Below are 26119 nucleotides of genomic sequence, written 5' to 3' on the forward strand. Positions count from 1 at the left end.
CACAGTTTGGCCTTGATGCTTTGCCTGAGGGTGGGGGACAGAGACAGACAGACAGATGAACAGAGACAGAGACACAAAGAGAGGGAGAGATAGAGACAGAAAGAGACAGAGACACAGAGACAGACAGAGACACAGAGAGATAGACAAAGAGAGACACAGAGACAGACAGAGATAATAGAGAACAGCATCCTAGAGTGGATACTGGGATGCTTCAGCAGGGGAAGTGCCAGTCTTCCCTTTCACACACCGTTTCATCCCTTCAGCTTAAAGTTTGGGTTCATAGGACCAGAAGGGTTTTTAGTGATAGTTTAGTCGAACTCAACATTTACAAATGAAAAAACCAAGGGCCGGAGAATGGAAGGGACTTGCCCAAAGCCACACAGGTATGGAGCAGCAGAGCTGAAATTTGAACCTGGGCCTGTTGGCTGAAGACCCCGAGCTCCTTCTTCCCCTGTACTCCACACTCCAAGGAAGAGGGAATCTCTGATCATGGTTTGAAAGAATAGTTCAGGGAGCCAGAGCTTTACTGTTCTATGAAGGAAAGGGGAGGGGAGGGATATGGCCAAGCTCCAAGCTCCTAGGCCCTGGGCTTGGAGGTAAATGGTGGGATAAGGATGGAAATGGGGGATGAGAAGAAAGAGGGTCTCTCAAAGTTGATGTGAGCTCAGCTGGAACTGAGTCTGTGCCTGATGCCTTTGGGACTTGGGGCCTGTCTTTTTGCTTTCCTTCAGTTTCTTAGGGAAAGAGCATTATGAGAAACATCAGCCTTGCCTGGCTTCCTTCAAGAGAAAATGGAGTTCCTTTCCCTGGCTGGGCCAGGTAAGGGTGATGGCTGCCTGGAATGGCACCATCTCAAGGAGATGATCACACTGGGGTAGTTAGAACTTCTTAACAAGTACACTACTGCCACTACTAACACCACCACCACAACTACAATAACTATTGTTATTATTTAATTCAACCCCCTCATTATACAGATGAAGAAATGTAGACCCAAAGAGGAGTGAGGATTTGGTTACAGAATAAGTCAGGGGCAAGACTGGAACCCAAGTCTCCTGACTTCCAGTCATGGGAAACTAAAGGAGTATTTGGGGCAGAGAGAGAACCTAAGCTGAGCCAGAGGAGCATTGTGGGGACAGAGAAGAAAATATAGGCCACCCCATTTGGGGGCCTGGAATAGAAAAGTTCTGAGCTTTAAAAAGCCTTGTCTAGGGTGAGGGGTAGGAGAGGCCTCCAAACCTGAACCATATCTAACTGAACTCTGTGTCCTTGTAAGGGAGCAAGAACAAAGTTGGGGCTGATCCACCAACGTGTGAAGGAACCAGCCATTTGGGAATATTCCACTGTCCCTGCCCCCTTCGTCTCCAGTTGAGCAGGTGTGTTTGTGGGGGGCGGGGGGGGGGGGACAGGAGGGTAGAGAGACAGGTGTCTGGTGGCTGAGGGTTATTTAAAGTTGAGGCTTTAGACTTAGAACTCAGGAAACATGGGTCATTTAGATAAGAAGAGGCTGTGGACAGTGCTTATGGTCTATCTCCATTTTCTATCCTAGCAACTACTTCACTTCAGATACAAGGACTGGAAGTAGGAGGTGAAAGCAGTAAGAGAAGGAAAGAAAGGATTGTGATTATAAAGCAGTAAGACCCCTCACCGGATCACCTGTCCCTGAAAGAACATGGGAAAAGACACACACACACAAAGAGGGGGAGAGAGAGAGACAGACAGAGACACAGACACAGAGAATAAAGTAGGTACTGTTATTATGCCTATTTTACAATTAGGGAAACTGAGGCAGAGTAAAGTGACATGCCTAGGGCCACAAAGCTCATAAGTGTCTGTCTGAGGGCATAGTTAAATCCAGGTCTTCCTCACTCTGGGCCCACTCTAGTTACCTCACCATTCAATTGCCTCTAGTGTGAAAGTGGGAGAGGGAGAGAGATGATATCATATGTTATATATAGCACGGTGTAATTGAGTAAGGGACCTGGAGTCAACAGAGACCTGTGTTCAGATGCTGCCCCTGGTGTTTACTGCTTGTGAGCATTAGCAAGTCACTCAAACTTTCTGAACCTCAGATTCCTCACCTGTAAAATGAAGATAATAATACCTGTCATGTGTATATGAGAAATGTTGTGAAGACCAAATGGGACATTATATTTAAAGGGCTTGGCCAACTTTAAAGTGCTACCCAAATGACTGTTATTATATTATATAATCTTCATTTTTAATAATAACTGGTGCTGGGGGTGGCTAGGTGGTGCAGTGGATAAAGCACCAGCCCTGGATTCAGGACTCCCTGAGTTCAAATCCGACCTCAGACACTTGACACTTACTAGCTGTGTGACCCTGGGCAAGTCACTTAACCCCCATTGCCCTGCAAAAAACCCCAACACCCCCCCCAAAAAAACCCCAATAATAACTGGTGCCTCCAAAATCTCATTCCTCCTAGACCTAAGGTTCTTAGCTTGGAATCCATGGACTCTCAATATGTCTTTGGATAGACTGCAGGGAGTCTGTGAACTTGGATGGGAAGAAAATTACAGCTTCATTTTCACTAACTGAAATGTAGGATTTCTTTCAATTATGAATGTCAGTAACAAACTACAAGTAGTTTTATCCGTACCTGTGACTTTGTCATCAACAGAAATCAGACATTTTGTACAGTTATTGCTGATATCTCAAAATATTGAAACATTTATGCTCATTGCTCATTTGAAATGACTAGAGCTATTAAGCCAACATAGCTAGATTTCCCATGATTGCTATCTTCATGTCTATAGACTGTATCTCAATAGAATTGGTTCCTTTGTAATTTGTATTTTATTTTATGCATTTAAAAACATAGTTCTGAGAAGGGGTCATGGGCCTCACCAGACTATCAAAGGGATCCCTGATACCAAAAGAAAGTTAAGAATCTCTGTCCCAGGAGGACTAACTTAATTGCTGTTCCCCTCCAAAAATCCACTCCTCTCTCAGCTACATACAAGTGGGTATGAATATATTTAGTGTTGACATCCCTGATTCTCCAAATCCAGGCTGTGGGTCTCCCCCCACCCCCGCAACAGAAAAAGACAAAGGTCACTAAGCAAAGAGAATAATCAGACATCCAGGTATCCTAAACATTGTCTTTGAGATCCATTTTCTTACACATTATCTGGGGATTCAGTGGCATCTTTCTCCCTGACAGGATCTGTCTCCAGGGGTTGAGAAGGTGGGGATCAGGAGGGAGAGTGTTTCTTCATAACAAGTATTTCCCTTCCTGGTGGAGTGGGTTCTCTTTCTTTCTTTCTTTCTTTTTTCTTTTTTTTTCTTTTCTTTCTTTCTTTTTTTTTTGTGAGGCAATTGGGGTTAAGTGACATGCCCAGGGTCACAAAGCTAGTAAGTGTTAAGTGTCTGAGATCGGATTTGAACTCAGGTCCTCCTGAATCCAGGGCCAGTGCTCTATCCACTATGCCACCTAGCTGCCCCCGTTCTCTTTCTTTCCTCAGTAGGAACCCTCCTTGTTGGCAGGGTTCTATTTCCTCTGGAAGAAGCTAGACCTGTCCTTTAAGAAAGGCAGCCATCCTTGGAACTAACCCTGGATTTGATCCAAATTCCCTTGGTCCCAAATCATCTGGAACACTTAATTCATTTACAAGGGGATGGTCTGTCTGCTTGTGCTATCCCTCTCAGCTCCTTTCTGGCCCTTGGGATCCCTGGATCCTCCAGATCTCAGGACTTAAGGAGAAGCTATGAATCTCTCTTCCTTTAACTCCCTAGAGGCTCAATGATGTGAGAAATGAATTTTTTAAAATGGTATTTTAGTTTATTTCTTTCCAATTATATGTTAAGATAGTTTTCAACATTCATTTTTGTAAGATTTTGAGTTTCAAATTTTTCTCCCTCCCTGCTGAAGCCAAGAAGCAATCTGATATAGGCTACACATTACAATCATTTTGAATGTATTTCCACATTAGTCATGTTGTGAGAGAAGAATCAGAACAAAAGGAAAAAAAACACAAGAAAAAAGAAACAAAAAAGTGAAATCTGCGTTCAGACTCCATAGTTCTTTCTCAGGATGTGGAGAGCATTTTCCATCATGAATGTTTTGGCATTGTCTTGGATCATTGTATTACTGAGCTAAGTCTATCACAGTTGTTCATCACACAATGTTGCTGTTACTGTGTACAATGTCATCTTGGTTCTGCTAATTTCACTCAGCATCAGTTCATGTAAGTCTTTCCACATTTTTCTGAAATCTGCTTACTCATAATTTCTTACAGCACAATAGTATTCCATTACATTCATATACCCAAAACTTGTTTAATCATTCCCCAATTGATGAGTATACCCATGATTTCCAATTCTTTGCCACTACAAAAGAGCTGTTATAAATACTTTTGTACACGTGGGTCATTTTCCCTTTATTATTATTACTCTTTTGGGTATAGACCTAGTAGTGGTATTGCTGGATCAAAGGGTATGCACAGTTTTATAACCTTTTGGACATAGTTCTAAATTACTCTCCAGAATGGCTGGATCAATTCACAACTCCACCAACAATGCATTAGAGTTTCAATTTTCCCACATCTTCTCCAACATTTATCATTTTCCTTTTTTGTCATATTGGCCAATTGGATAGGTGTGAGGTGGTACCTCAGAGTAATTTTAATTTGCAGAGAAATTAAATTTCACCGCAGAATTTAGGGAAACCGAGACATTAGAGCAGATAAGGGACAGAGCCTTGGATTCTATTAGTGGTTAGTTATGCAGATGTCTCTTTTTTTTTTTTTTTTGTGGGGCAATGAGGGTTAAGTGACTTGCCCAGGATCACACAGCTAGTAAGTGTCAAGTGTCTGAGGTCAAATTTGAACTCAGGTTCTCCTGAATCCGGGGCCAGAGCTTTTTCCATTACGCCACCTAGCTGCCCCTATACAGATGTCTCTTAAGAGTTCCATTCATTCCTTTTATGGAAAATAATTTCTTCCCTAATTTGAGCATTTATGTTCATAGGTTACCATAGATTTAGAGCTAGAAAGGACCTTAGAGGACTTCCAATTCCCTCAGATGATAAGGCTGAGACTCAGCTTGGTGGTGACTTGTCAAGGTTATCCAGGCAGTAAGTGACAAAGCTCAAATTTGAACCTCTGCCTTCTAACCACAAATCCAATATTTTTTCCACCTCTCCTGGTTGTTGGTCCCATGAATGAAGCTTAATCATTCTACTGATCAAACAAGAAATATTTACTAAGAGTTGACATTGTGCAGAGCAGTGTACTTGGCTCCTATTATACTGATTGGACTTCAAAAATTCCTTCATCCAGCCAACATATTTCATACATAGGAGGAATATTTCCAAACCTGGTGGAAAGTACAGGATTTGGAGTTAGGAAGAAATGGGTCTGAATAGCACTTAAGTCATTTACTAGCTATGTGCCTTAAGGCTAGTGACTTAACCCCTTTCCTCCACTGTAAAAAGGGGATAATAATAGTACTTAACTCACAGGAGTTTTTTTGAGGACTAAGTGAGCAAATATATGTAAAGTGCTTTGCAAGTTCATTAAGGACTAAATGACCTCGATGTTGATGCCTCAGCCTTATTAGGAATGCTTTGTCATTTCCTCCCAAACTGGGAGGGCTCCCTGGAACTTCTTACACTGCACAGACTTCTTCTTCTTCTTCTTCTTTTCACGTAGACTTCTTAATGGAACTTGTTCCCTTTCAGAATTTGGAACTTCTTTCTTTTAAAAAATATTTTTCCAATTACATGTAAAAAATATTTAACATTCATTTAAAAAAAATTTCGAGTTCCAAATTTTCTCCTTCCTCCTCCCCCCTCATTGAGAAAGCAAGCAATTTGGCATAGGTTATACATGTGCAACCATGCAAAACAGATTTCCAAATTACTCATGTTGTGAAAGAAAATAGAGACAAAAAAATTCAAAAAAGTAATGGAAAAAAGTATGCTTCGATCTGCATTCAGACACCATCAGTTCTTTCTCTGGAGGTGGATAGCATTTTCCATCATAATTCCTTTGAAATTGTCTTGGATTGTTGTATTGCTGAGAACAGCTAAGTCATTCACAGCTGATCACTATACAATATTGCTGTTACTGTGTACAAAGTTCTCCTGATTCTGCTCACTTGACTTTGCATCAGTTCATGTAAACCTTTCCAGATTTTTCTGAAAGCATCCTGTTCATCATTTCTTTCTTTCTTTCTTTCTTTCTTTCTTTCTTTCTTTCTTTCTTTCTTTCTCTCTCTCTCTTCCTTCCTTCCTTTTTTTCTTTCTTTTTTTTTTTTTGGTGAGGCAATTGGGGTTAAGTGACTTGCCCAGGGTGACATAGCTAGTAAGTGTTAAGTGTCTGAGGTCAGATTTGAACTCAGGTCCTCCTGAATCCAGGACTGGTGCTCTATCCACTGTGTCACCTAGCTGCCCCCTGCTCATCATTTCTTATATATATATATATATATATACATATATATATATATTCCACAACAATCATATGCCAAAACTTGTTCAGCCATTCCCCAATTGATGGGCATCCCCTCAGTTTCCAATTTTTTACCACCACAAAAAGAGCTGCTATGAATATTTTTGTACATACAGGTCCTTTTCCTTTTTGTTTAATCTCTTTGGGATACAGACCAAGTAATGCCATTGCTAGGTGAAAGAGTATGCCCAGTTTTATGGCCTTTTGAGCATAGTTCCAAGTTATTCTCCAGAATGGTTGGAGCAGCACACAACTCTGACAATTAGTGTCCCAATTTTCCTATATCCATTCCAACATTGATAATTTTCCTTTTCTGTCATATTAGCAATGATAAATATAAGGTAATACCTCAGAGTTGTTTAATTTGCATTTCTCTAATCAATAGTGGGGGCTGCTAGGTGGCACAGTGGATAGAGCACTGGGCCTGGAATCAGAAGGACCTGAGTTCAAATCCAGCCTCAGACACTTACTAGCTGTGTGACCCTGGGCAAGTCACTTAATCCTTTTGCCTCCATTGCCTCATTTCCTGTAAAATGGGCTGGGGAAGGAAATGGCAAACCACTCTAGTACCCTTACAAAGAAAACCCATGAAGAGCTGGAAATAACTGAAATGATGGTGATTATATATGTAATAATATGTGATAATCAATCAATCAATAGTGATTTAGAAGGTTTTTTTCACATCACTTCAGATAGCTCTAATTTCTTTTTCTGAAAACTTCCTGTTCATATCCTTGACCATTTATCAATTCAGGAATGACTTACATTCTTTTTTTTGTAAGAAGTCTTTTTTTAATTGAAATAAAGAAGATAGTTAAATAGGTTTGATTTCATTACTGGGATTGATAAAGATATTATATGTATTTGCAGCTAGAGGTAATTAGAGAACCCGCTTTAATTATCATCATGGCCAGGAGAGGAGCACAGTGTAAAACCCAGAATAGATTAGAAAGAAAATACAAAACCTTGTTTCTCAGAAGTATTTGACATTCACTTTCTTTTTTTTCTTTTTTTTTGGTGAGGCAATTGGGCTTAAGTGATTTGCCCAGGGTCACACAGCTAGTAAGTGTTAAGTGTCTGAGGCTGGATTTGAACTCAGGTCCTACTGAATCCAGGGCCAGCACTCTATCCACTGCATCACCTTGACATTCACTTTCTTTTTTTTTAATTGAATAGAATTTTATTTTCCAAAATATATGTTAAAAACAAATGTTCACATCAATTTTTTAAAACTTTGTGTTCCAACTTCTCTTCCTCCCTCCCTCCCCCCCCAACAAGAACTCAAGCAATTCAAAATAAGTTATACATGAGTAGGGAATGACTTGTATTTTTATACATTTGACTCAGTTCTCTATGTTTGAGAAATGAGGCCTTTATCAGAGAAACTTGCTGTAAAAAATTTCCTCCTAGTTTTCCACCTTCCTTCTAATCTCGGCTGCATTGGTTTTGTTTGTGAAAAACCTTTTTAATCTAATGTAATCAAAATTATCTTGGAACTTCTTTCAAAGCCAGATTCCACACTTTTATCACCTCCTTTCTCCTCTTCCCCTTGCCCCTTATGATGAACTCCCTGACTTGACTCAATCTTGCTCTGTCAGTCTGAGAATTTTGCTATTTCTCTTCTGTAAAATGATGGGCTTGGATGGGATGATATCCAAGGTCTCTTCCAGCTCTAACCTGAGATCTATTATTAGAAGACTAGTTCTGGGAGCAGCTAGGTGGTCCAGTGGATAAAGCATGGGTCCTGGATTCAGGAGGACCTGAGTTCAAATTTGACCTCAGACATTTGACACTTACTAGCTTTGTGACCCTGGGCAAGTCACTTAATCCTCATTGCCCTGAGGGAAAAAAAGAAAGAAAAGACCAGTCCTGCTGCTGTGGGAGGTAGAGGGGATAAGGAAGAGGAATGGAGGGAGTTGTGGGTTTGGGATTGATTGATTGATTGGAGAGGAGCTGGAATAATTTAGGACAAGCAGGGTAGATTGATGTTGCTGTAAAGTCTTCGGAGAAAGTTTTACCCCTCTGTGCTGGAAAAATCTTCATGGAGTTACCAAGGAGGAGAGATGAGCAGGAAATAAGGAGAGGGATTCAAGCTAGATGGCATTGAGGATTTCCCAATGTGAAGCAACAGAGGGAAGTCAGATCAAAGAAAGATGCCTTCCCTCCAGGAACTGAATGGGGTGGCCATGTGCAGACAGGTATCACTGAATTATTATCCCCCTTCCCAAGGCCACATGACTAAGTCTTCCCCCTCCACTGCCCATTCTATACCAGGTCTCCTCCACTCCCATGCTATTTTTATGAAGGGCAATAGCTCTAGTGTTTCTATTCTGGGCTGTCTCTCTCCTCCCACTGCCAGAATATTGGGGGTGGAGGGTGGTGCAGACAGAATTAATAATAACTCCTATTTCTATGGCACTTTCAGGTTTATACAATGCATTTCTGATGACAACCCTATGAAGGAGAGAGTGCAGGTATTATTTCCACATTTTGTCGTGAAGGAAACTGAGACCCAGAAAAGTTAAGCATGATCCAAGGTCACCCAAGTAGGATCATAGGACCATATACATTTAAAGCTGGAAGAGACCTCAGAGGTCATCGAGTTCAACCATTCATTTTATAAATAAAGAAACAGAGCTTTAGATAAATTAATTAATTACCCGAGGGGGAGGCAGTTGGGTGGCACAGTGGATCAGAGCATCAGGAGGGCCTGAATTCAAATCCAGCCTCAGACACTTGACACTTACTAGCTGTGTGACCCTGGACAAGTCACTTAACCCTCATTGCCCTGCCAAAAAAAAAATAATGAATTACTCATGCTAGTATCTGAAGCAGGATTCAAACTTAGGCCTTCCTGACTCCAATTTCATCAATATATCCACGATCTCACCTAGTAGAAAGTAGCAAAGCTGAGGTTTAAAGCCTCAACTCAAGTCTAACACTCTCTACCACCATCCCCCAACATCTAAATACCATGATTTTTTATTTTTAATTGCTAATTAAAAATTTGTTTTAAAGCATTTTAAAATTTCTTAATATTCATTTTTTATTTTGAGTTCCAAATTCTCTCTTTTCTTCCACCTCCTCCCCCAACCATTAAGAAGGCAAGCAATCCAATACCCATTATACATGTGAAGTCATGCAAAACATATTTCCATATTAGCCATGTTGGGAAAAAAGGCAAGAAAAATAAAGTGAAAAAAATATCCTTAGATCTGCACTTGGAATTTATCAGTTAGAGGGAAGAAAGGGGACTTGTCCTCCTCTATCCCCTCCCCCATTTCCTTACAACTGATGCCACCATCCAGATTTGCTAGTGTGAGACTAGTGTTTCTCTTCCTGGGCAGGGCTTCCTTTTCCCAGCATCATGGCCTGACTTCGAACTCTCCCTGTTTCCTTGTAGGCAGTCTTCCTCAGGACTGGCACAAGGAAGACAGGACAGCTAAGTTGTAGGCAGAGGAAGGCAGCAGCTGCTGCTATGGTCCTGGGAAGACATATGCCTTTCTTCCACTTTGAGGCTTCCTGAATAGAGCATTTAAAGGAATAAAGAATTTGAACCTCTGAGCTGGTATTCCCTATGTAGCATCTTATCCCCACCCCAACAAACACACATATACATAAATACACACACAGATATGTGCCCCTCCACACATCACTAAAACATAGACTTCATTAGCCCCCATCGACATGTTTATTTTACCATCCAACCAGAGGACATGAAATTGTTTAGTAATTTTTCAGTCATGTCTGACTCTTTGTGACCCGGGTTGGGGTTTCATTGGCAAAGATGCTAGAGTGGTTTATCATTTCCTTCTCTAGCTCATTTTATAGATGAGGAAACTGAGGCTAACAGGCTTAAGTGACTTGCCCAGGGTCACACAACTAGTATCTATGTAGCACAATGGATAGAGCTCTGGGCTTCAAATCAGAGGATATATAAGTTCACAGCAAAAGACAATTAAGGACAAGGATCCAAAACAACTCTGAAAGACCTATGAAGAATGCAATCCATCTCCAGAGAAAGAACTGATGGTGTCAGTTATACAGATTGAAGTATAATTTTTTTTAGTTTCTTTTTCTTAAGGTTTTTTTTGTCTGTTTTCTTTCACAACCTGACTAATGTGGAAATGTTTTACATGGCTGCACATATATAACTTATATTGAATAGCTTGCCTTCTTAAGGGGGGTGGGAAGGGAGGGAAGAAGAGAATTTGGAACATAAAGTTTTTAAAATGGACATTAAAAAAGACAATTAAGCACCACAGTAAGTCAAGCAAGCTGGCCTCTTTGTTCCTTACACAAAACACTCTCTTTCCTACCTGTCTCTCTGTCTTGCTTTGACTGTTCCCATGCCTGTAATGCACTCCCTTTTCACCTCCACCTCTTCCTTCAAGACTCAGCTCAAGCTCCTCTTTCTAAATGAAGCCTTTCCTGACCCTCCCCCCAACTACTAGGGCCTTCCCTCCCAAACTGCCTGATATTTAAAATTTAATATATATATATACACAAAAATATGTGTGTATATGTATATGTGTGTATATCTCCTCTTGACATATATGTAAATATTATCCCTGTGAGTCAGGATTTTTTCGTTCATTATATTTGCATCCCTAGTGCCTAGCAGAATGCTTAGCACCTAGTAAGTACTTAATAAATGCTTATTTATATTGCATACTGTATATGTACATATCATATACACATATAAAAATTGTATGCATCCTAGAAAATCCAAGAACCACAATATGTGGAAAAATAGTGAAGGGCATTTGGGTGAAGCTCAATGGAGGGAGAAAAAGGAATGATGTCTTTGGAGTGTACTACAACAAACTTGGACAGGAACAATTAGACAAGGAATTCAGGAAACAGATCTGGCTCAGAGGCCTGATAATGTAATGATGGGGGACTCCAACCATCTGGATATTTTCTGCCAAAAGCAGAGCAGCGAGAAATTGTGACTTGCCTTAATGATAATTTCATCCTTCCAAAAGTTGACAAGTTGACAAGGAAAACTGCTCTTCTGGGCTCAATTCTGATCAACAGAGGAACTAGCTGCTGGAGTAAAAAAGGTAGGAAACTTTGGGAGGAAGTGGCCACTCCATAATAGGACTGAGATAAGAGAAGGGATAGAAAAGATGAGTATAATCTGATGTGCCCCCTACATATGGGGAAAGTTGATTTCAGAGGGCACAGTTTAAGTCAAAATAGAGCAATGGCCAATGCCCTTGACCTGGTTCATCTGGCGGCTGCCACAATCATTCAGCACACCACCCATCCCTTCCGGTGTAGATAGAATAACTAACAGACAATTTGGAAATAATAGTACAGTAACAGCTAACTGAATGGCTGATCACAAGAGTAGACTTTAAGGGGTTGATGGCAACTTGGAAAGTCTACTGCAATGTCCTTAGTATTTGTCCTTTGGATGTTCCTGTTCATCATTTTTATCAGATCATTGCATGAAACCAGAAAAATTATATTTATCAAATTTGCAGGTGACACAAAGCTGGGAGAGATAGTTAATCAAAAGATATTAAATGAGAGTTAGCAAATAGCATGGCATTATATGACACTATATGAAAATTAGGATCCAAAAAATCTTGACAGGTTAGACCAATGAACCAAATCTAATAAAGATGAAACAAAATAGGGCCAAACATGAACGTCTGCATTGAGCTTCAAAAAATGATCTTCCCAACTACAGGATGGGGGAGATATGACTAGACCATGGTTCCTGTGAAAGAAATCTGGAGAATTTTTTGTGGACTGTAAGCTTAATTTGAGTTCTTACTATGTGATAGCAGCCTAAAAGATTAATTGGTATCCTAGGTTATGTTAAGACTGACAGGATGTCCTAAATGGAGGAGGTGATCATTTTTCTGTTTCATGCTCTGGTCAGATATCTAGGGAATGGTATTTCATTTGGGCCACATCTACATTTTAGGAAGGATACATACAAGTTGTGGAGCATCTGTGAGAAAGAAATCACTATGGTAAGAGGATTGTAGACCATACTGTAGGAGTATCAGTTGAAGGAACTGGTGATTGTCAAAAGAACCTAGAACTATTTTTTTCCAGGAGAGAAAACTTGTCAGATATCTGTCAAGTATTTGAAAGACTGTCTTGTGGAAGCAGCATTAGAGTTGTTCTGATTAGTTCCAGAGGGAAGGGGAAGAAGTTTCAGAGAGACAGGTTTTACTTAATATAAGGGAAAAACTTCCTAACAACAAATTGTCCAAAAGGGAAATGGACTTTCCTGAGATGTGGTGAGTTCCCATCTACTGACAGGGATTGAGGGATAGGAGTCTTCAAACAAGGAATATATGACCAGTTATCAGTGATGCTTGTGGAGGTGATCTATGTTTATTCGGGTTTGAAATAAACTCTAAAATCTCTCCCAACTCTTAGACTCTGTGTGAAACTATGAAGGGGAAGAGGTAGTAGAAAACAGCATCAGACTTCCAGTTCCAGCAGTAGTGGCAAGAAAGGGAGGAAGAATCAAGGGAAAGAAGTTATTGGAGGGTAGAAGCTGTATTTCCCCCTCAGACCAGGGCAGAGGTGATATTTTCCCCTAGACTTGCGGGTTGCTCTTCCATAGATCTCTGCTCCTGAGTTCTGAGGCTGTTCAGGACCGCGGACAGCTCCAGACAAATTGACTAGTGTCTGTAGAGGTGTTTTCCCTTTTTCTGATGACTCCGGGGGTTTCATTGTCCCGAGTCCCTTCTACTAATCTCAAGTTTTCATAGGATTGTACTTCCCCCTTTCCCCACTTCTTAAAATTTCTTGGATTTGTGCATATAATCCCTGCTAACCCCTGCCATTGGAGAAGCTGAGGCTGGTGGATCACTTAAGTTCAGTGTTCTAAACTGCAGTAGCCTAAGGAAATAGATAGGGTGTCTGTACTAAGCATGGCACCAATAAGTGGAGCCCCTCCCATAGCAGTGGACTACCAGGATGCCTAAGGAGGGGTAAACTGGCCCAGTTCAGAAACAGAGCAGGTCCGAGCTCCCATACCAGTCAGCGGGGCTATTGGGTCCTTGAATAGTGGTCACACTTCCAGCTTGGGAAAGGTAGAATGAGTCTCAAAATAAGGTTGGGGTGAGAATAAGAGTTGGAAGAGACCTTAGAGATCCACTAATACAGTCTACAGATAAACTGAGATCCAAAGAGGTTAAGGGAGTAGCCCAATGTCACAGTAAGTTAAATAAGTAGCAAGTCAAACTGGAAACTAGGAACCCCAGGATTTCAGTTCAATACACCAGGCTGTTCCCGTTCAGTTGTGAACCCATGCTAATAGGAATAGGGTGAGGCATCTCTCAAGGCATTGTACCATCTGCCCTCTGAAGACAATGCAGCCTCACCCATTAATGACTGATGAAATTTTGTGTCCAGAATAAGATGATGCCAGCGAAGGAAGGAGGGAGAGACATAGTCTGAGGGAGGTAGATCCTTAGTTGAGAGAGGGAGTGGACAGATCAAGCCACCTTTTCCTATGGCAAACTCTGTGTCTAGGGGGGAAATTTGGATGATCCTCTTAAGAGTTTTTTGGGGAGTGTGCTCAAATCAAATATCTAAAGGATTAAAAAGCAAGTGTATTTAAGGCTGCAACCATAGCTGCTCTAGCCATTTTGTCAGAGAGGGGCAGGGCTTCCTGCCCCTCTCCAGAAGACTTCCTCAACTATAATTGAATCCAGATTTGGGCTCCCCTCATTTGTGAGGGCTATGCATGGATAAGTGTGTGAATTGCACTCAGTCTCTTTAAATTATCATCACAGAATCACAGAATATTGGAGGTGGGAAAAGTCTCACTTTTGGGACTTCTCCTTATTTTCTCCTCTTCATTCAGGGACATAGTATAAAGCAAGAGGATAATGATATACCCTTGACTTGGACCTTGGGGACCCAACTCCCAAGCAGAGCTGAGGACCCTGGCCCTACTTTTGTGGACAGAGTCCTGGATTTGGAATAAAAGGGTCAGGGTTTGAATCCTGGCTCTACCACCATGAGTATGGCCTTGGAAGAGTCACTTCTCTTCTCTCTATTTCAGTCTGCATTTTTTTTTGGTGAGGCAGTTATGGTTAAGTGACTTTCCCAGGGTCCCACAGCTAGTAAGTGTCAAGTGTTTGAGGCTGGATTTGAACTCAGGTCCTCCTGACTCCAGGGCCAGTGCTCTATCCACTGTGTCACCTAGCTGCCCCTTGCATTTCTTTAAAATGTGGAGATGGCTCAAATATTTCCAAGGATCTTTTCAGGTATAGGTCCTATAATCCTAGAAGGATGAAATCTTAGGATATTGAACATCATTTAATTCATGATGACTGTATTTTTTGTGTGACATCATTTAATTCAGACTATGTCTGAAGTAAGAGTACCTTATTCAGCACCCTGGCAGAGAAGTAACCTCTCTAGCTGCTGGGGTGGCCTCTACCAGTTCCTAGGCCCATTTTTGCTAATAATATTATCTCAGACATAAACAGTCCCTTTAAAGGATGCAAAGCATTTTCATCTGTGGGTCAGACAATCAATCAACAAGCATTTATTAAGCACCTACTATATTCCAGGCACTAGGCCAGGCACTGGGAATACAACTACAAAAAATGAAACAATCCCTATTTTCAAAACATCCTTATATCCCCTGACAGATGTTATATGTGTTCTTGCAATATAGCATTTAAATAGAATGTCTGTGAACAGATATACACATTGTAGTAACTTTCTTCCACTGAGAACTATCCCAAAGTAGAAGAGGTTGTTTTGGGAAGTAATGACTTCTCTATCACTGGAAGCCTTCAAATAAAGGTCATGTGACCACTTCAATCTCTCCTTTTCTACTGGCTCTTTCCTTCCTGCCAATAAATATACTCAGACTCCTCTCCTAGAATAGCCCTTGTTTAAAATAACCCTGTTATTCCTTCGTTTATTCCAATATCTCTCTTCCTTTTCACAGTCAAGCTTCTAGAAAAAGACATTTACTTTCTCACCTCCCACTTACTTCTCAATTCTTTGCAATCTGGTTTTCAATCCCACCACTTAATTGAAACTGCTCTCTCTGAGGCTATTGATGAGTTTATAATTGCTAAATCTGATGAGATATTTTTCAGACTTCATACTGGAGCACAAGATATGGTTGCTCTAAGTTTACAAAGGAGATCACAACCTAATACATTTACAGGGGCATCAGGCATAAGTAAAAATGAATGTTCTACAGTTAAAGGCCCCATAGATACCATGTTAATTCTTCCACTCTTTGGGCCTTACCTGAGACTCCTATTACATTTACAGATCCAATAGCATTGCATCCAGGGTCTGGTTTTTGCACCAAGACTGACTTAGAGGCTCCTGTATCTAACAGACAATCATAATATGTGTCCCCAACTTTGAGGGTCACATGGGGTTTGTTACTCTGGGGAGGTGAGTGGATTGGTACAAGGGGGTTCAAAAATTCAGGATCTGGAAAAGTAAATCCTTCTATATTTATTTTCCACTCCTCCCCTGGACACCATCAGTCCTGTGTCTCCCTCTGAGGGATTTTGGAGTTACCCTGATTCTGATTCTGTCCTTCTGTACCTCCCTGATAGAATCTGTGATTATACTGATTCTGGTTGTAATAAGGCCTGTAATTACCTTGGTTGTTTCCTTTCTGGTAAAAATTTCCATAATTATTCTGGATTCTCCTGAAAAAATATTCCAGACCCTCAGTTACTGCCCACCTGAGTTTTTGCTTTCTAATTCTGCATTCTCTCAATGAATGTCCTTGTTTTTCACAGTACTGACACACCTTAGGGATTATGTACTGGCCTTTAAATGCCTGACCTGAAAGTGCTGCTGCCAGAATGCTTTGCTTAGCCATATTGTCTTTAATCTTCATTTGCTCCCTATTGGCTCTAGGACAAAATAAAAATTCCTGAGCTTGGTATTTAAAGCACAAGAGAAAGTGACAGGACACTGCTGTGTGTTCTCAGCTGATTCCTGGGTGGTGGTGGTGTTTAGGTTGTATAATTTCCCTTTCCCCATTTTATTTCCTTTCCCTTAATCCTACTGATCCTGTTTGTGTTTTTTTAAGTTCGTTCTTGTTAAATAAATCCTGTTCTGTTTTGAGGGAGGCTGACTGTCTCCTTCCTTGCCCCAATATTGCTGCAAGCTGCCTAGCTAACACTCCTCAATTAAAAATTGGTCCCTACCCTTTCTCTCCACTAACTCATTACCCTAGCCTCTATTGTAATAGGTTCCTAATTGGGCTCCTGTTTCCAGTATCTCCTCTTTACAATTTACAAATTACAAATCCTCTCCACAAAGGGCCAAAATAATCTTCCTAAAGTATGAATCTTGTTATTCCCCTCCTCAAGAATCTTTATTTGCTCCCTATTGGCTCTAGGACAAAATAAAAATTCCTGAGCTTGGTATTTAAAGCACTTCATACTCCAGACTACCTTTCTAGGCTTACATTTCTCATTGCTATCTTCCACACACCATGTTCCATTAAAAAATGGTTTACTTGCTGTTCCCTAGATTCTACATTCCATCTCCCACCTCCATGCTTTTGTAGAGGCTGTATTATGCCTTAAATGCCTTCCCTTCTTACTGCATCCATTTATTTACTTGTATCCCTAAGTAGAATGTAAATTACTTTAGGACAGGAATGGTTGTTTTTTTATTTTGTATCTATCCTAAGTTCCTAACAGAGCACTCTGTGTGTTATTGGTGTTGTTCAGTTGTGTCCAACTCTTCATGCATGTAGTAGTAACTAATGAATGATCAGTGAAGTTTGTAGAGGGTATCCCTTCTCAGATACTAGAAGAGCCCTCTGAGGCTACTTCTGAGATTAAATTTTGAGATCTTCCATAAATAGAACATAATGTCTATGAATAGACTGTGAATGAAATGTCTACAAATAAAACACCCAGAAATAGAATGTCGATCTTCTTGTAATTGAATTCCATAAATGGATTCTTCTTTTTTTTTTCTGGTGAGCCTGATCATTGTGGGAGAAAAGGGGACCCACTATGCTAGAAGTTGTTAGAGAAACCATATACATACACCTTAGTGTACATAAGAACATCTAAGCATACACTTCTACCCCTAGATGGGTGTCTCTGCAAGAGTTGTAAGCATCTTTTCATATGGAACTCTGGGCAAGTTACTCTCTGTATCTCAGCTTCCTGTTTGGAAAAAATAGAAATAACAATCCCTGCCAGGCCTCCTCTAGGATTTAGAAAGGGAAAGATGAGATAATGGATGGGACAGTGATTTGTAACTGAAGGACACTATGGTTGTTCAGTTGTATTCAACTCTTCATGACCCCATTTGGAGTTTTCTTGGCAAAGAGACAGGAGTGATTTGACATTTTCTTCTCCAGCTCATTTTACAGATGAGGAAACAGGCAAACAGGATTAAGTGACTTGCCCAGGGTCACACAGCTAGTAAGTGTTTGAGGCCCAATTTGAATTTCCTGCCTCCAGGCCTGGCACTTTTTAAGCCACTGCACCACCTGTTTAATATTAGCAGTAGACAAACAGCCTTACCATTTACTTTCCCATCCATTATTTCATTTGTTCCTTACACCAACTAAGGTACACAGTGCAGGAATTAAAACTTTATTCTATAGATGAGAAAACTGAAGCACAGAGAATTGTTAAATCCTTGAAAGCAGGACCTGCCTTTTTTTTACTCAGGATTTTCTTAGTGCATAGAATGGAGCTCATAGTAGATACTTTTTGGGGGGGGCATGGGGCAATGGGGGTTAAGTAACTTGCCCAAGGTCACACAGCTAGTAAGTGTCAAGTTTCTGAGGCAGGATTTGAACTCAGGTCCTCCTGAATCCAGGGCCGGTGCTTTATCCACTGTGCCACCTAGCTGCCCCCACATAGTAGATACTTAACAAATATCTTTTGTCTTTAATTGAGAGAAAGCAAGAGTTTCCTAAGATCACACAGCCAGGTCTCCTGACCCACAGGCCAAGGCTCTCTCCACATTGCTCTCCAAAAGGGGCTATTTGTGGGCAATATTCAAGGTGAAGGGACCCCAAGTTGTATTTCCCCAAAACCTCTGATCCCACACTGAAGGACCTCCTCCTTTTGTTGGCTAGGAGCTGGTGTAATAAGAGGCTGTCAGTCCAAAAAGAGCAAACAGAACGAGTCCATTGTTCATTGTTGTCGGACAGGGTGTTAAAGCTATCATCAAGGTTCAGGTGCTCAGGAGTCCTGATTAAAACAATTCCCCACACTGATCCCAGAGAAATCCTCTAATAAAGTAGTCACTGCCTGAATCTCACACAGATCTGGGAAGGGAGTTACCCTAAAATGAGTGACAGAGAGCCTGCCATGGACTTATTACCAGACTACACAATTCCATAGAACTGAAAAGAAAATGGGTTATGGACCTCATCGAACATAGACAATGAAACCTGATCAACAGAATGGGAAGCCAATCAAAGTAGTGAGCACCCTATCACTGAAGGTGTTCAAATGGAGGCTGATAAATGCTGGTAGGATATTGTAGAAGGAACTTTTGCTAAGGCAGCAGACATTGGGTGGGTGCCCTCTGATACTCCTAACTGAGATTTTATGATTCTACAGCCCAGTTTTCCAAGGGGTGTGGAGTGGTTCCCTGGTCTGGGACAGAGCCCTACAAATGTAGCACATCTTAATCTTAGGGTGACTCCCTTCCTCATCAAAGAGGTCCCTGAGTACGGAAGGCCCCAAATTCCACTCTTAGGGTTATCTGGTCTCTCTCCTATGGTCCCTCTTCCATCCCTGGTCTGAATCCCCAGGGATAAACTGGTTGCTGAGGAAAATGTCCTAAGAGAGGAGGCATGGTGTGGCAAAGGACCTGGATTTAATGTCAGAGGACCTGAGTTCGTATTCCAGTTCTGCTATTTAATAACTGGGCGACCTTGGGTCAGTCCCGCCCTTTCCTGGATTTCAGTTCCTCTAAAATTTCTAAACGATCCCTCCAAGTTCTATAAAATGATTCGACACAGGTATGCACAGTGGGCCCACACCGCCCCCTCGTGGTCTGACTTGGTGCAAACGCCCCTCTCGCTCCCCTCTTCCCGATTTCCATCAAAGAGAGGAAAGAATGTTATTTTTGAAGTGAACAAGTGGGAAAGTTGAGGGCCATATTAGGTACGACCGCAGAAGGAAAACTGGGAGGAAACCCCCGGAGTCCTATCTTCTCCCACAACCATGGCCTATAGTAAGAAGGGGAAACCGAGCCAGATCCATGTAAACGTCTGTGTTACAAACACCAGTGTCTCCTTGAAGCCCCTCCCACCCTACTGAACACCCCAGCTCCTCAGACCCAATCCTGTCCACCTGTCTGGCCACTGCGCTGGCTCCGGGCCATTTCTGAGGTAGGTTGGTGACAAGTATGGTTCTGTCCCTCAGATCCAAGACCAAGAGACAGTGACCCTCCTGGGGTCACACAAGCCGAAGGGTAAGCGAGGCAGGGGTGACAGGGAGCCCGAGTGTTCTGAACCCGTTCCTTTCCTCCTCCCCCATCCCCGTCCCCAGGCAGTTAGTTAAGGCATCTTCGCCCCAGGCCAAGACGTGGCTCTGTAGGGTGGTCTCGGGTGGAGAAATTGAGGCACGAAGAGAAGTGTTGATTGCTCGTACCCAACGGTCCCCCACACCTGGGGAGGTCAGGGTCTTCTGCTCCTGCCCTTAGGCCAGCAGCTCCCGCGAGGACCTGGTCAGGTCATTTCTTAAAAGTTAGGGAGGTTTTCCCCGGGCTAGGCCTGGAGAACGGACAAGGAGAATACGGTGTGAAATTAGCTCCCCGTATCCCTCAGTACTCATCTCTGGCCTCGGCCCCAGCTCCTTCTCTGGGCCTTGGCCTCATCTCCGTTTCTTCCACCTCCCCTTCCGGGGCCATCTTCTCCTAACCTCCTCCCCGCCCCACCTCCCAACTTCTCCGTCGTCTTTCCTCTACCCCTCCCTCCAACAGCTAGACTAGAGGTTGGGGGATAGTAGAGGAAGTAGCCAGAGTGAATGAGAATCCCGGTAGAAGTAGGAGGCTGCCGGGCCGCTCTCTGCTGGGGGGTGGGGGTGGGGGTGGGGAGGGCCTGGGTCTGGAGGGGGCGCGGTAAAACATTTTTTATGGGTGAGGCTAGAAGTAGGACCTCCCAGCCCTGTAACAGCCAGAAGGGAGTGAGCAGCAAGCTCACTCACCTAGGAGAGCGAGCGGGATTGGGTGGCACCATGACGAGGAGGCGGGGACCTCGCGGCGGGACCTGTTTGACCAGGACGGGGTCCCCAGGCAGGGGACGGCTCGGGGGATCCTTCTTCTGGGGGGTCTGGGGGCAAAGGGATTAGAAATGAGTACTGGGCATTGTATCTTCCCCCTTCCCTCAGGTGTAAAGCGATTGTACTCCTCACACCTCACTCACCTTAGGGCCTCGGGACGGGCTGACCGGCAGGGGTCTCTTGGGGGGCAACAAGCGGCGGGTTCCATCTTCTCGGTCCCCTCGATCCCCTGGGTCCCTTCGGGGGAAGCCAGGCCGTGGGGAGTGACTCAGAGGGGGTGGTGGGCGTGCAGGTCGAGAGTCGCGGGGTTTGGAAGGGTTGGGGCGCAGGGGACGAACCACGTTGACTGGCTGGGACGGTCCGGGTTTCGGAGAGAGAGGCCCCCGCACTCCCTGCAGAGAAACCTTGGGTCAGAGGGGTTCACAAGTCCCTCGACCACTTCCACCCACCAGGGTCTTCCAAGGGTTCCTCCCTTGAACCCCTTACCCACCCTCTTGATACTTCCTCCTATACCCACAGTTGGCCTTCCCCTCATCCTCCTCCCCTTACTCACCCCTGGGGCAGGACGATCAGGTTGACGTAGGGGTAGGCTCTGCAAAGTTAAGCCCGATTGGGCCCCACTCCTGGAACTTCTGGTGGCCCTTGTGCGGTACCTGGAAAAAGGGAAGGTTGGATATGGGAATTCGAGACTGCCACCTCCCAGCTCCATGCCTTTGCAGAGGCTGTCTCCCATGCTTTGAATGCCCTCAAAACCTTTGCCTCACAAAGAACTGGAAATCGAGAGAATGCCCATAAATTGGGGAATGGCTGAACAAGTTGTGGTATATGAATGTAATGGAATACTATTGTGCTGTAAGAAATGATGAGCCGGTGTATTTCAAAAAAACTTGGAAAGAATGGTGGACTGATGCTGAGTGAAGTGACCAGAACCAGGAGAACATTGTTCACAGTAACAGCAGCATTGTGTGATAATCAACTGTGATAGACTTGGCTCTTCTCAGCAATTCAATGATCCAAGACAATTCCAAAGAACTCATGATGGAAAATGTTCTTCACATCCAGAAAAAAGGAGTGTGGATTCTGAATGCAGATTGAACCATACTGTTTCTACTTTTGTTTTTGTTTTTTCTTTTTTGAGGTTTCCCCCTTTTGTTCTGATTCTTCTTTCACAGCATGACTAATGCAGAAATATGTTTAATGTGACTGTACATATATAACCTACATCAGATTGCTTTCTCTCTTGGGGCAGGGGGAGGGAAGAAGAAAAATTTGGAACTAAAAATTTTATGAAAACAAATGTTGAAAACTATCTTTACATGTAACTGGAAAATAATAAAATAATTTTATGATTTAAAAACAAACAAACAAAAAACCCCTCTGCCTCAGACTACAAGGATTCCTTCCAGACTCAGCTCCTACAGTAAGGCAATCTTGATTCCTGCCAGTTGTTAGAATTCTTCCCCCAAAGAAATTGTTTTGTATCTACATTGAATATGTTTGGAATTTAATTGTGTTTATACAAGTTGTTTTCTCCTAATCAAATAGAAGTTCCCTGAGGGCAGGTGCTAAATTTTGTGTTTATATCCTGGCACCTAAAACATTGCCTGGTACACAGCAAAAGCTTAATAAAATGCTTCTTCTGGTATTCTCATTAGGTGTGGTTTGGATGTGATGACATCTGAGGACCCTTGCAATTCTGAGATTCTGTGTGATAGACTTAAGAAAGATTGGGCCCTGGGTCAGACAGAGAACCTGTCCAGACCTAGAGACTCTGCCAGCCCCAAATAATTGTAACTCCAGTTTCATGAACTCAAACTCTGTAAAGGCCCCTTACTAGGACTTCCTGGCTCCGCAACTTGCTAATGGCACAACCTTGGATAAGTTGACTTTTCCTGTCCAGGCTTCACTTTGTCCATCTATAAAAATAAAGGATTTGTTCTTCAGCATCCCTTTCCCCCTCTAAATGCCACCATCCTATAACCCTGTGACTTCATTTGTTGGCTTTTACCAAAGTTTTTTTTAGTAACTCTGTATGTATATGTGTGTAGGTCTACATATACATATATACACAGATCTCTTCCGGGCTTCAATACAGAGGAGGGGAGTGGTGCATCCCTAGAGTCGATGAACTGAGGGAGGGGGCTCAGGAAGAGGAGCAGCCAAGAAAGTAAGTGTGTATGAAGCTGTTGAGGCCAACTGTAGGATTAGGTCATCTTCACATCCCTATTTTCTACTCCTTTCTGTTATGAGGGATTAGAGTGGGGACACATAGTAGGTGCTTAGCTTAGAGAAAAGAGAACTTAACAGGACAGAACAGCTGTCTGCAAATGTTTCATTGGCTATCACCTGGAAGAAGGATTAGACTTGTTCTCTTTGGCCCTAAAGAGCAGAAGTAAGAGCAAATGAGATAATATATGCAAAGTGCAAAGCTTAAAGTGCTATATAAATTTCACCTGTTGTTTTTGTTATTATTATCAGGAGGAGGAGGATCAGTGGGTAGAAGTTGGAGAGAGTTCAAAGTAGTTTCATGTAAAGAAAAACTGCCCAATCATTAAAGCTGTCCCAAAGTGACTGATGGGCTCACTTAGGAGGTAGCTGGCTCCCTCTCACTGGGAATGCTCAGAAGCTAAATAACCATTTATAGCATGTTGTAAAGGAAATGATTTTCTGGGTACAGGCTAAGCCAAATGACCACCGATGTCACTTCCAACTCTGAAATTCTATAATTCTGCTTAATAAATGTTTTTGAGATGTAGAGAGAAGTAATATAACTTAGTGCAAGGGTACTGGATTTGGAATTGCAAGACCTGGCTTCCAATCCTAACAGAGGATGCTCCTTAAACACAGGAACTCTGTCACATACTTTGGGCAAGTCATTTGACCTCTGTGGAAAGAAAGGGTTAAGCTAGATGGTGGCTAACATTCCTCCAAGTTCTAGATCTCATACTCTTATGATTGACATTGTGGAAGAGAGGAGGGAATCTTGGACTTGGATCCAGAAGGCTTGTGTTCTCAGTTCTGCCCCTGAAGTGTCCTAACGCCCTGGGCATGACTCCATTTTCTAGGGGATGGGCCTCAATTTTTCCCCCAGTTAAATGATGGGATGAGATATGATGGTCTGCTCATGTGGCCCAATCATTATGTGATAGGAGGACACATGGGTGATTCTGGGGACAGAAGGAACATAAATGAAGGGTGTGGAGACATGCTCACCGGCAGCTCTCTTGTCCTTTCCTCAGCCCTCGAAGGGCCTGGTGCAGCAATGAGTTTGGGAAACAGTAGTAGCAGAGAGTCAGCCCAGCAATCGGAAGCACTAACAGCATGAAGACAAGAATCAGGGCCAGCAGCGTGGCATCATGGTCTGTGGGGTGGAGAGAGAGGGTCAGTCCAAAGATGAGGATCCCCCTCTTTTTTTCCCTCCTTGTTCCCTGCCTGGGCTGGAGCCAGTTCCTGCTTGACACTCACTGTCATACTGCACAGGACCACTATCCACACTGCCCCCCCAGTCCTGGCTTCTCACAAGTTGGGGGGGCCCAGCCTGGGTCACAGTGGCAGTTCCTATTGCTGTTACAGACCTAGAAGGATAAGAGAACAGAAGATGGAAAGCTAAGCGATTGGAAGAGAATGACATTCTCCACCCAGGGTCTCTCAGTTCCCAGGACCCAGAGCCAGGGATCACTCACCCCATGGCCATTGCACGTGTCCAGGCACCTCTGAAGGTCAGGGAAGGAGGCATTCTGGCATCTTCGATCATGACACACCTAGTGATGGTGGATGGGAATGATGGAAACAGATGACGTAGATGGACCCAGGGCATCCTGGGCAAGGTAGGGCAGGCTAAGGGAAAGGAGTCCCAGGGCATCTGCTGGGGAGGAGGTTGATCATCTTAAAAGTCCCAAAGACCCACAGAAAGCTCCCCACTAGTGGCCAATACTCCTAGGGAGTCCCTCCCTTCACTGTCTCTGGGACTGGTGAGGCTGGCTCACCATGCCATCTCCACACTTAGTACCAGGCAGCACAAGACCAGGGTCTGGCAAGTCGGCAGATGAGTCAGGTCGGGGTACACGGTACATGAAGGCTCCTCGGCATGTCACCTCTCTGCCACCCAGACGGATGGTGGTCTCCATGGAAACAGTGTGTGGCCCCCGGGGCTTATCTGCCCCACTCTGACACTGAAGCTTCCCACATTTGGCATCCCTGCAGGGGCAGGGACAGGGGGGCGTGTCAAGGGAGCAGCCAGCCCAGAAGCCTTTCCAAGTGCTCACGTAGATCTAGGAACGGCTGCCATTTCTTTAGCACTTTCAATTTTATCATATTTTTTTTTACAGATAGCATTTTCTAAAGTCCTCACTACACCCCCGAGGGTTAGCTTCTACAAATGTTATCATCCCCATTTAACAGATGAGGAAACTTAGACTTAAGTGCTTTGGCTATGGTAGCCAGTAAGTGTCAGAGGCAGGAGTCCAGCTCAGAACTTCCTGAACCCAAATCCGGCACCCTATCTAAGATCCTTACCCACATCCCTGACCTCTGACCCTTGTCCCCACTAACTTCTTGTCCCAGATATTCTTTGTACCATAAAATTCCTAACCCCCTCATTTCCCTAACCCTTGTTCTGTTCCTTCTTCAGACCGCTCATCCCACTTATTCACTGTCTGCCTTAAATCTTGTTCCCCTGGCCCCTCACTCCCCTGACACCTTGTCCTGAAGATCCTGGCCTGTCCTTTCTTCGCCTCCCTCTGTCCTTACTCTCACCTCCGATTACATGGGACATAGTGGCCTTCACTGTCCTGACCACAGTTCCCATAGGGGTCCCCAGCTGAATTCACATCCTGGAAACAGGCATCAGGGGCTGGGTGGGCACCTGCAGGTTGGGAATAGGGTTAGCTAGGTGCAGAGGCAGGGAACCAGGATCTGGGAAAGAGGGATGACCTCTGGGGGAGGGGAGGGGAGAGTGTGTCTGTGTGTGTAGTTATCTGACTGATGGGGGAAAGAGTTCTGAAGAGAGAGGTGTGCCCAAGGGAGAACTGGGACATGAGTGACTCAAGTTTGAGAGATGGGAAGAGTGCAAGGAGAAAGGGGTGTTGCCCTGCCAGGCTGGGCTCTCACCAGGCCCCCAGAGCTGTTGGCACTGCCCCTCATGGGTGGGACACATGCCATCTCGGCAGTAAGCAGTGCCCCCAGCACAGGGAGAGCCATCAAGGAGGTAGACGTTGGCTGGGCAGTGGGGAGAAGCTCCAGTGCAGAATTCAGGCAGGTCACAGTCCCCGGCTCCTTCTCGGCACAATGTCCCAGCTGGCTTCAGCTATAGTAGTGTGGGCACGGGGGACACACAGAGAGATGGGTGGAGAGTCAGAGGAGAGCCAAGTACAGAACCAAAGAAGAGGGAAGTGGAAACAAGTCAGGTCC

The 26119-nt window shown here is 43.5% G+C and overlaps 1 protein-coding gene across 1 annotated transcript in view; it reads right to left on the minus strand.

Annotated features, from left to right (window-relative positions):
• Positions 1–18298: 18298 nt before the first annotated feature.
• Positions 18299–26119, minus strand: part of ADAM33 (ADAM metallopeptidase domain 33) — a 34673-nt gene continuing 26852 nt past the window's right edge. The window contains 11 exon segments of the mRNA XM_043971966.1: positions 18299–20202; positions 20636–20760; positions 20854–21102; positions 21264–21363; positions 23924–24071; positions 24176–24212; positions 24214–24285; positions 24394–24471; positions 24697–24907; positions 25466–25574; positions 25820–26015. Coding sequence (XP_043827901.1) covers positions 20163–20202; positions 20636–20760; positions 20854–21102; positions 21264–21363; positions 23924–24071; positions 24176–24212; positions 24214–24285; positions 24394–24471; positions 24697–24907; positions 25466–25574; positions 25820–26015 — 1365 coding nt within the window. The 3' untranslated portion in view covers positions 18299–20162.

The sequence above is a fragment of the Dromiciops gliroides genome, chromosome 6, assembly GCF_019393635.1.
Source record: "Dromiciops gliroides isolate mDroGli1 chromosome 6, mDroGli1.pri, whole genome shotgun sequence".
NCBI lineage: Eukaryota > Metazoa > Chordata > Mammalia > Microbiotheria > Microbiotheriidae > Dromiciops > Dromiciops gliroides.